General features: G+C 40.4%; 1 protein-coding gene across 1 annotated transcript; it reads right to left on the reverse strand.

Annotated features, from left to right (window-relative positions):
* Positions 1-6481: 6481 nt before the first annotated feature.
* Positions 6482-11124, reverse strand: Eve (segmentation protein even-skipped). Its single transcript, XM_076316392.1, has 4 exons — positions 10977-11124; positions 10125-10135; positions 9847-10020; positions 6482-7228 (listed from the first exon to the last, which is right to left on the reverse strand). Exons 1-4 carry the CDS (start codon positions 11122-11124, stop codon positions 6482-6484), a joined length of 1080 nt encoding a protein of 359 aa, XP_076172507.1.
* Between the last annotated feature and the right edge of the window lie 855 nt (positions 11125-11979).

The raw sequence follows: 11979 nt of genomic DNA on the forward strand, positions 1-11979 counted from the left end.
TTGGATTTAGAGCAGAAAGTTATAATCCATCAATATTCAATTAATTAATGTGGAATTAAGAAGTAGAGTTTAATGTGACGGTTTTGTAACTACGATTAAAATAAAATGTAAAACGTAGACACACGTGCAATCTTGTGAAAGCGTAAGGGTATTCGAAAGGAATTTTAGACCGTTTTTAAGCAAAACTAGCGGTTATGATTTCGCCAATTGTAAGCGGGAATTACTATTAATAATTAACATTTCTACGATTATGAAAATAGTAGCCATCTGTAGTGAAAAATAAAACAAAATCGAATCATATGTATATGATTCAAATATTACCTATGTGTCATATAGAAAGTTATTCAAACCCTCTGCACACGTAAGTTCCCATAAAGAACGTGTTATTATCGCTATCTCAAGCAGGAAACTATCGTATGCTTATTATCTTGACGCAAGGATGCTGTTCGCAATCTACCCTCTGAACAATGCTACAAATAGATTGTTACGAAGGAGTCGTTTAAACGGCGCTTAATGGCCCGTCAGATAAGATAATACAATTTCACGATCGACTGTGATCCCTTGAAAGGTGGCCACCATCTAAACGGAGGGGTGACGATTCGCTCAACCGAGGGATCTCGATGTAATTTCAAAAGGGACTAGCTCGTATATTGGGGGATGATTCCTGTATCGAAGGTATAAATTGGATATTAATATTTGATGAACTAGCCAGATCGTAGCTTGGTGAATAGCAGAAGAAGAAAATGATCGATCTTGCGATAGGGAATAATTTTGATTCGCAAACTCTAAATAACAGGATAAATTTTTAAAAATTCGTTTACTCAAGAATATAATGATATAATCGTTTTTATCTTAATGTGCACAATGTGAGAAGAAAGTAATACGTTGTTGGTAATAATAACAGAAGAATAAAATTGAAAAAATACAGAGGTATAAAATATACGCAAAGAAAGATAAAGAATAATAGTGAATGAAAACCAAAACAACGCTTAAATAAAAAGTTACCAATTTTGGTTTAATTTGTAAACAGAGGACGTATTGGATATACTAGATTGTATAATTTACTTGTATAAGTATTTAACAATTCTAGGAATGTAAAGAACTTGTTAACCGTATTTTGCATCATTTAGTGTTTTCATTTAACATTTTCCAGTTAAAATAGTAAAATAGAGACACTAGTTTACAAATATAAACAAAAAAAAATCACAAACATATTTAATATAGGAATAACTCTGAAATAACTAGTGCTGAAAAATGTAAAAATATATTGTACATAACCGTGAAAGGTTATTTAACAGTTTCAGCCGTTAAATTTTATCCTATTTAGATATAAATGTTTCTCATCTTTGACGCGCGTTGGTTGGTCAAAAACTTCAAAACGATATTGCGCGCGTATCAGTGTGTTGATTACAATTTCGAAACAACAATTTTGATATGTTTCGTGATATCTTCATAAGAATATTGTAAGTGGATTGGAAAAAGTTTTCCAATGAAAATCAGTCCGAACGTGTCTCTGTTCGGTTTATTTTTAATTGTACGTTAATTATCTCCAATAATTTCGTAAAGATACAATGAAAAATACAAAAATTTGTATTTCGCATTTGTGGTTAATACACTGCTACGCAAGAGGCGTATCGCTTTGAAGTTTCGACCACCAAGCGTTCATAGTAGGAGATTCTCGCTATTGCTCTATTATGCTCACTCTTGATGTTTACGCGTGAGTGAATTTCGTTTGGAGATACAACTGGCTACCCACCCCGCTTTCGAGTCTACAATTACTGAATCGGAATTACGAATTTAATGGTGACCGAGTTCGAAATGTATAATTAAATTGTTATAGCACGAATTGAGATGACCAAGTGGTTTAATGTATATTGTGTCTCTGGATTCGTTAATTAAGAAGAAAGTTGTCAGCTTCGATACGAATCGAAATTCCTTTTGTTTTGGGGACAGACGTCTTGGTTGCAAGAATTAATGGCCCTGAGTGTACACGTACATATGTGTTTGGTTTTGATGTGTTTGTCTTATCTCTGTTATTTTCGAGGGACAGAGAATTGTGCAAACAATACGATGTTTCTTAAAACGAATGACGGGAATAAAGTTTGAAGGGTGCGAAAGTTATTTTCGTAAACGCATTTAGAAACAACACGGTCGAAATAGAATATTATTGTACGGACAAACACGCGAAGTGGAAATGAACGAGGTGAGAAAATCCGACGCTCAAACTACCCCTGCGACTACTTGACCGTTCGAGAAGACTAAACGCTTTACAACGATAGGTTTTCGGGTAGATAATATAACGTTTAAATATTTTATAATTCCTTGGCGAACTTTCGTGCCTCGACTCGGCCGATAGTCTTCTTCCGAAATTTTTTCGATGATTTTTTTACGGGCCGCCAACAAAACGACTCGTTTTATATTTATGACGGTAGATCAGCGTGGTGATTTTTTTCTACCCTCTTCGGTGTCCGGGCTCGAGATTTTATGATTTTACGAGTGACAGGTATCTCGTCGTCTCTTCGTTGCAGCTGCCAATGTAATACTGCAATTACAAACTCGAAACAGTTCTCGTTTATTAATGAACGCTTCAATTTGTCGATGTGTATGTTAAAATCGGTTCTTTGATCACGTTTTTCACTATAAATGGTGATTCATCGATAATTTGTGAAACATACAGTGTTGTGCAAAATAAACTATCTAATTGTAAGTAGATACTGGAGAGAGAATTTCTTCGCGCGGAGGTACAATGGTTGATCTAACATGAATTGAAAGTGGAAGTAACGATACTGGTACTCTGCGTGTGGGTGTGGGTGTGTGTGTGTAGGGGGGGGGTTCTTCGATACAGAGTACCATTACTTCCAATTTGAATTTGTACATATATAATATGATTGGTTTTAAGAATTCTGAATGTAAGGAAAGATGCGATAGAGTAGTTACTTGTAAAATAAATGAGAACATTACGTTAGTGTCTGCAATGTTATCCGTTAAAATTATATATTAATTCAGTATATCGGGATAATCGATATCCTATCGGTGAAATTTCTTTCTCAAGATTTTGCGATAGGAAAAGCTCGGATCAGAAAGTGATCCTACATATATCTTCGCGAGTAGAATCAAGGATTGAGCCGGGATTAGTCGTAAATGTCGGCCATGTTGTTCAATATGTTGCGGCTGGATACGAGACGTTTTACCTACTTTAATCGCGTTATTCTCAGTAATGCGTTTATGTCCAACTTAACGCCAAAATAAAGCTCGGTTGTTGTTTGATCGCATTCGTCCTCAATCGTCGATTAATTACTTTATCTTTTCACTGACCAGTCTACAATCGACCGTACTAAAGTATTTATCTCTAGTTACGTAAATACGTGTGCTGGAATCACCGTTTACCTATTCGAGGGCATATTCACACAGAGCGGTTTCATACAATGCGTACAATACGCCGCTATCGAATAAAGGGAAACCAGAAGGACGTGGTTGGCGGTAGATTTATAGTTAAACCTCAATGGGTTGTTAAACCAGTGGCGTTCATACGGAATTATGTCGTTTCCCTGGCAGAATCACACGAAGAATTAATTGCATCCAGCTCACACCTATTCGTAGCTTCAGCTGTTTATATCTGTTTATAACACCCAAGAGTCTCCCGTGCATCGCCATTTTTGTTCTGCACATCATCTCCAACTTCTAGCATCCATACTTGACGCGTATATTCTATTGTACTTTTGTCCAATCACAGATTCGAATATCCACCTAGTGATAGTGTTCGAATCGTTCACAATATCTCGAGTCAAGAAGGGAAATTCGAAGAGTCGCAAAATGTTTTTGTAAAACCGTTTTGCAAGTTCTTGGGAGTTTCGAAAGTCTGGAACATCTCGAATGCGTCAAATGTCTCCAAGTTGTAAATTTTACGAAAATATTGAACGAAAGTAAAGAAATTACCAAGGAATATAAAAATATGATTTTACCGGGAATATAATCCTCCATTTTAGTTGTATCAAAAAAACACAAGCGGGTTTGTTTTTCGGTATCGCAACGATACGATATCGCTTGTCAAAAGTTTAAGCTTTGTCAAAATCGAACTTTTAAGTCATAAAATATTTCCGATTTTCAAAATATTCAAGACTTCTAAGCCTATTTTAATTTTGAGACCGTATTAGGAAACAAAGCTTTCTAGGGAAAAACTGTCGCTCTACAATTAATTTTTTTTTCGAGTTGGAACGCCAATTTGGAAAACATTGTACTTAAATCAAACATTTTAATTATTTCCACTGACGTTGAAAGTATGAAAAAATTACTAGATGGGTTACTTAAACGGCTTGAAATAATGTATCCGATGCTCATAAAGAAGGTATCTCGTGACTTTGATAATAAATCAGATTATTTTATTAGGCGTTCAAAGTACTGACTGCTCGCATTGATACATTTTTTCTTATGGCATTTCTGCAATGGAAGACAATAACGAATGTATCTCTATCTTGCAACTATCCCAATTTAGAAGTCTTTGGATTTTGTTAGTTGTTCGGCTCGGTATTTTTCGAACCGTGATTTGCGAACTCGGAAGGAAAGAAACATTGCAAATGAAATTAAAAAAAATACTTCCCTTGGTGGGTAATTATATTTTTATGAAAATGATAAAAGATAATAAATTTTATTGGATATAAGTTTATTTTCGTTTGCAACGAGACACTCTTACCTGAAACTCAAGTAATAAGGAGTTTTTAATACTGTTTATTGAAACAATTAATTTACTATTAGATAGTATCGAGTAAATCTCAAAATATTCATGCGAGGCAGCTAATTTCTTATCTTAAAAGATGTGGACCCGTTTAATCATGTATATGTAAATAATATGATTCAACTATACATGAAAAAAATAGTAATATACTTCTGTTTTAGAGAGTCTGCGACAAATAAGTAGGTAGGCATTTACCTATCCTTTTCTTGAAGGGATTTGAGAGAAGGCAAAGTACGAGAAACGCTGGTCCAGGTCCAGGCGAATGAAACAACAATACATAATCAGCGATGCTTTTCGGGTAAAGATGTCTTGAGGTTAATTTAAAGGAATTAAAGCAACAATTACCATTTAGTTGTAGTAAGAGGTACATCCCCCTATAAGGAAATTTACCCAGTTGCTTGTATCAATGAGTTATATGTATGTAGCTACCTATGTGAATCTATACGCGTTAGGAGAAAGGGCCGTTGAAGCTATTACCAACATCGATAGAAAAGGAGAGATAAATGCAACGATCGGGTCGAAACCCTTGCGATATAGTTTCGCATCGATGGGTGCGCGATCGCGTCTTTGCAGAACTGTTAAGAATTTATTTAAATTTTACCATCGTGCACGTTTTATGTTCGTTATTTACAACGTTAGATATTTTATCTACATACATGTACCTTATCCGGTGGTAATACAAATTTAAGCGTTTATAATTTAACAACGATGTTACTAATCTTATCGCGAGGAGGGCTTTGCAAATTTAAATAAAACGTTACGTGTTACTTAAAAAGCCAGAAAAAAGTCTGTATTATTGCCAAATTTGTAATTTGAAATGTTTTAGCGCACAAAATGCAACGAGTTTCTGTTTAAGAATCTTATATTTCCCCTGATATTATTAAAGATAATAAAATAGTAATCGACGAAAGGATTCTTACTCGGTCGTAAGAAATAGGCAGAAAATGGGTCGAAAGCGTTGGATTAGAATCGAAGAAAGAAAAACTTGAAAGATTCTTTTCGCGAGAAATTGCAAGTAGAAGAACACGCAAGTAAATAAATAGTTACTTTCTCCTACCTGCCTATAAGCGATGTGAGTGGACGTTAACGAAACAATAATCGTAAGAAATCGTATACGGTTCATATATAATATTTATTTGTCCTCTCCTTCTTCATATATTCGCATCTGTTTACGTAGACACATAGGTACTTAAGCATAAATATCGACAGTCTAATCGAAATGTTCGTAGCCGCGTTCGTGCGTACGTTTGCGAAATTACCTCTAAGAAATTTGCCGGGTACCAACGAATTCGTAGGTAACGACTACAATAAATTAACTCGAGACTCGATTACTGTACATCGCTACGCGCTAACTTTCTAATCACACTTAAGCGTCGACGTCTCTTTACGTCCAGACTCTTCTATACAAATGTCGCACAGCGATTTCATTATCGTTATTAACAGGTACAAGGTTCTTTGCAACCGATCCACGTATTTACACACCGCGAAGCGCATTTTTAGTCCCGACCCGTTTGGCAGTTCGATTACCGTATACGACGAATGACTATTTTACAAGGGACTCTGTACAATTCCGTATACGCGATCGGACCGATCTGTTAGTTCAACTCGTCTACGCTATGTACACTTAGATCCGACACAACAGAGAAGATACGAGAATTTACATCGACTACGATATGTACAATTCGAACGGAACGAACAGGGAACTCTTTCCAATCGATCGTTCCAAGTAAACTCTGAATCACACTAGTTTTACGCCCTCTCGGAGATATCGTTCTTGTACGGTTGGAAGAGCTTCGGTGGCTCCATCTTGGTCGCCTGTACCACGCTGGGGGTCGCGACGATGCTGCTGTACGATGTCTTGCTTTCAAAAGCCCCGATCGTTTGAATGGTGGTCGGGAGACCGGCGATGCTGATCCCCGAGGGCAGTTTGATCTGCGCGGAGGGATGCGCAGTGGGTGGCGGGGTGGTTTTCTGGTGCGGGTGATGCGGCTGCGTCCCGACGCAGTCGCAGTCGCTCGACGCGTCCGAGTGCACCGGACTTAGCTCGGGCAGCAAGGTCGGTCTGTAGGTGGCCGCCGCGCTCGTGGGTGGGTTGTTCACCTGGAAGGCGGTGTTGCCGACCGTAGGAACGCCCAGGCCTGGCAAGTGAAGGGGCGGCAGCGAAGGGTGAGGCTGCAGGAGATGAGGGTGAGCCGGATAGGCGGCCGCCGTGCGCGGATGAGGCCGATGAAGGGACGACGCGCTGGTGGTAGGCACCGCCGCTGGATACGGTGTGTACCTGGCCGCGTAATACGCCGCTGCCGCGGCGGCTGGATAACTCGGCGCCAGGTGCGCCGGCGGTAACCCGGGGGCACCGTGATACGGTGGTGGCGGCAACGTGGCCGTCGCCGCGGCCAACAGAGTCGCCGCGAGAGTCGGATCCGTGTACATGGCGTACGGCCACGCTATCGCCATTCGTTGACGTTTGTCCTTCATACGACGATTTTGGAACCAGACCTGCAATTTAACGAGACATTTGCAAAATTATTGCCAGGAATTCCAACGCTACTAACAAGGGTGCCGATACCGAGACTTTGGAATCGATTATTCCCTAGCTACCTGTAGCAGCGTGATAAAATTAACCAAACAAGCGCAATCGGAGTTTTTCGTTTTCTTTCGGAGCACCGGTTAAAATGTTTAAGCGTTCCACTGACCGATCTTACCGATTTCTACTTATTTTCTTCGCAGTCGAATACTCGCGAGTATTCACACGTTCGAATAATCGATAGCCGAGTAAACGAAAGATGGACAGAAAGAATAACGTTTTATCGATTTTATATCGCGAACCAAGCATACACGACTATCGAAAGAAACGACGCGACACGGAATAAGTACAATATCTTTACCCGTGAGGATTATTTACCGAATGCAAAACAATTTTATTCGGACGCTCGACAACCGATATCTTGAATCGAATACAGAATAGAAACGAACCTCGAAATTCCATTTGAACGTATTTCGATGGAAAAACAAATCTCGAACCATTCGATGGTCAACTTTTTTAAATTCTCGAAATGAATCGTTTTGGGCTCGTGGCATAATTTGGAAAAAAAGAAATCTGGCAAAGTTCACGATCGTGATTAATTGTATCTACTCGTTATGGATTTCAACAACCAAGATAAAGAATAAGAAGTAAGAAGACCGATGGCTAGCTCAACGGAACGGTCGTTAAAAATTGTCGTTTTAGAAGCTAGAATTACTAGAGAACAAGGAGAAAACGAGTGTTCGGGAACGGAAATAAAAACTTGAATATAATTAGTTCAATAAGTTTTATCGAACGACAAAATTTATCGAGCAACCTAGTACTATTCTGTTCGATAAGTTTTATCGAACGACAAAACTTATCGAACAACCTGGTATGAGAGATGATTTTCGACGACGTGGAATAATAATGTCGAGGAGTGTATACCGTTCGAACTGACTGCGATTGTACGACAAATGGTGTAAGAAGATTCGAAAAAGAAAAAAGTAGTTTTCTACTTCGAGAAAAGAAAGAGAAGATCGAGATTAAGACTAGATTTAAAGAACACGTGTAAATCATTGACGCATCTCGATCGACGAGGAAAATTTCAGAAACCGTTTACATTTTTCTTTTATCACTTCTGCTGACTTTTAACTATTTAATATAGAGATTCATTTTCTTCGAAGCTTTCTAATTTTATAATTCTCTATGCGGTATACCTATCTCTTCGTGATACGCGCCGATTTGATGCAAGAAATGACAGTAAAGCTCGCATTGAGAAACGAAATCCAAAGAAAGATATTCAAAGAGTGTACGGACGAAAGCAAGGGATGCGATCGAAGAAATCGGGAGGACAATTTAAGCATAATCGTTCAACGATTTTCGTGATGTGTTTCACGAAAGCTATCTTTAAAGATAAAATTTGTGAAATCGCGTTTCAAATTGCATATCCTTATTCATGGAACGTTCGTGTGCTCGATTTTAATCGGGAACGCAAAAAGGTTCGAACTCGAACAAGAAACAATAATCGAATCGAGAACAGTTCTCTTTAATTTCCAAAGCAATCTGTTAATACGCGATTATATTTCGTACTTTGCGGAGAAAAGAAAATTTTTATAAATTTCGTTCGCCATCCCCTACGTTATCGTCATTTAAACGTATAAACAGTCCCTCGGTATTACGATTTACCTCTAAAATACGCGTCGTGCGATCCCCCCCGAACGAGGAGTAGGGAATAAGAGGAAAAATGGACGAAACGGCTGGTAAGAAAGCGTAGCAAACGAAGAGAAAATAGGAAATTGAACGCGAAGGAACCGTAACCGAAGTATACGGAAAAGGACGGGTTAGAAGTAAAGAAAGAAAATTAAGAAAGATTGAAACGCGTTTCGCGATATTCCGGGTACACGTTTCGAGACTCCGAAGAGTTCGAAGCCTAACGTTTCCGTCGTTTAACACCTCGATCCGATTTCCATCGGTAAGCGTTTTATAGCTATTGTAACTCCGAAGCCGTGCGAGATGAGAAATTAAGGGATCCATTAAAGTCAAAGGTAGCTCGGGAAAACCGCTAATTAAAGTTATTAACACCTCCGACCGGATCGACCGGTCGCGGTCGAAAGATATTAAGAAGTCACGGGAAAAGGATCAAGGGGATCGAGGCGAAGCAAGGACCGAGAAGCTTGTGTTTGCCTTTCGTGATTGACTGTTTGCTCGCTCGAGTCTCGTCTCCTATCTTTCTCCGCGTGCTACGATATGATCGTCGATCGAGTATGGCGGTCCACGCAAAAACGAACTCGTCCCGCGCGGTTGAAAAAACTTCCGAAGCAACAATTTTTGCATCTCGGTCAAGATACGGGAATACCAATTTCTTTTATAAGAAAAACGAAATTCTGTTCATGGTTTTTCCATCTGTTCCTCGATTACTGTCATTAATTAAACAGACCGAGGTGTTAATAGAACACTTTTCTACGCGCGGGTCGAACGATGAGGTCATTGTTTACCGAACTTTACCGCGTAGCGTTTGCTTATCCCCGATAAATAGCCGTCGCGATGGCGCGCGGAAAGGATGAAACGATTTCCTAATTGGTCAGTACGGTCGTTAGAAGTTTCTACGCACCTTGATCGTGGATTCCGGCAGGTGCAGTTGCGCGGCCAATTCGCATCGTCTCGGTCTGCTTACGTAATTCTCCCGATGGAATTCTTTCTCCAATCGGGAGAGCTGTTCCCTCGTGAAAGCTGTTCGGTATCTTCTGATATTCGGGTCCATCGAGGACAACGGTTGTTGCTGTTGCTGATGCGACGGCGAAGTCTCTGCGAATCGAGCATATTTCTCGTTAATTATGTCTAACGAGTTTTAGTAACGCGGTTAAAAGAACGTTGTCGGTTATTAAAAACATTGGGGCTTGCTAGTTCGGATTTATGATCGAAAAGATGGGTCGCTGGACCTCACTTGGACTCCCTTTACCATAATTTTTCTCGATTTTCCGAACACGTAAACCTCTGATTCGATGACGATCGATCGATCACTGATCGAAAGAAAAACTCGTTCGCGGATATTCCGTGTTGAACGATACGCGTTTAAAAACAACGAACCGTTATATTTGTTTTTCAAGAATTGACCAAGGCAAGGGGTGAGCAAGAGAGGTGTCGTGCGAAAATTCGCGATCGACGATTTCCTAAATCCCTCGGTAATAAACGAATCTTCGGGAACGAGCTCCCAGGAATCAGGGAGCGACCGTAAAATAATTACCGCAATAAACCGCGAGGCCGCTTTTCCACGAAGGGATTGGTCGATTTCCTCGGGACTTATTTATCTTCACGGTCGTTCCGTGCAGTTTCTATAGCCCCTCTCGGGGCTCCGTTCGAACCTCGAGAACTACCTACACCACTGAGAACATCGTCCCGGGACAACAACGAACACGATCAATTGGATTAACCGTTCGAGTAATTAACCCTCTAACTAATTTTCGACGCGGGATAATTGCCTGCGTATTCTCTGTGAACGCGAGTGTCCTGCGGTGCTTTCGCGTAGGCGGAGCGATTGTTCTTCGAAACTCGTTCGAGACCAAAGTCTATTCTTTCCAATCTTAATCCCTCGAGGACGACCCTTTCACGCGATACTTGTCCGATACGAATAATAAACGCATCGATGCGTGTCTACGTGCACCGTGACTTTCGAATTTTTCAGCAAAATAGAACGTACATGCCGTAAATTTCTTAAGAGAAATTCGATTTTAAAAAATTTACCTTTTTCCGGTGTCTTCGGCATGTTTCCTGGCGACGGGCTATGCGGCGGACTGAGTTGATACTGCGGTGGTACGAGGTCCACCACTATTGTCTCTTCCTCCCTCTGATCCCTCTGTTGGTTCTCAAAGTTTCTCTGAAAGCCCTGCATACTGCTCACTTTCTACCCTCGATACGTTCACTCGAGATACTGGTCTTTCGTGCACCACTGAGTCACTGATCCTTTGAGTCGTTCGTTTCTTTCCACCGAACAAGTCTTCTTTCTTTTCTTTTTTCACGTAAATACGCGCACGGTAAACGGAACTACTCTTTCACCGCGAACTTCCGGCTATCGTTGCACGTCCTTGCGCTTCCTGCGGCCGAATCTCTGCGAAAAGTGCTAACGCGCGACTGAAAGGACGAACCAGTTTACCCAGAATTTATACGACCTTGCCGATCCACCGGGCAACCATCGTTCCGTCGCGATTCGAGATTGGTCGACGGCTTGCGCGCCGGCCTCCCATTGGCCGACGGAACCCCTGGCTCTGCCTATTTTCTCCCTCGCTACCCCCACCGTTCTTCTTCGAAGATGCATTTTTACGAGATGCGCCAACAGCATTAACTTATGCATCGAGCTCGCGGAAATTATCCGTCGTTATTTCCTCGCGCAAATTCGGTTCAATTGGCCCCTCTGCGAACTTCCGCCACGCTGATGAACTTTAATTTCGAAAGGGGGAGGAGTTTTCGATGCACCCGAATACAGCGCGACGCTGTGCTGGAATTTCTTGATTCTTGGACGAAACTGAGCGGATAATGCAATAATTTAATTTTTACGTCAAATTGAATCTTTAGCGGCGTTAAAGAACGTCGTATTACGGATTTCGACTTTTTTGTTGTTTCTTGGTCTTCTGTAATCTCTATCCGATGACGATTGTTTTAGTTGAAACTAGGAAGACGTTAAAACGAAGTAAGTACTGTACATCATCGGACATATTGTGCGTAATCTTTGAACAAGTAACAAGAATTG

This window comes from Ptiloglossa arizonensis, chromosome 7 (assembly GCF_051014685.1).
Source record: "Ptiloglossa arizonensis isolate GNS036 chromosome 7, iyPtiAriz1_principal, whole genome shotgun sequence".
NCBI classification, from domain to species: Eukaryota; Metazoa; Arthropoda; class Insecta; order Hymenoptera; family Colletidae; genus Ptiloglossa; species Ptiloglossa arizonensis.

Bases quoted from the DNA above. Each gene is read 5' to 3' on its own strand.
- Eve (XM_076316392.1), bottom strand. From the start codon at position 11,124: ATGCAGGGCTTTCAGAGAAACTTTGAGAACCAACAGAGGGATCAGAGG. The intron at 7,229-9,846 runs GTGCGTAGAAAC...GTTAAATTGCAG, and splicing joins TGCCGGAATCCACGATCAAG to GTCTGGTTCCAAAATCGTCG.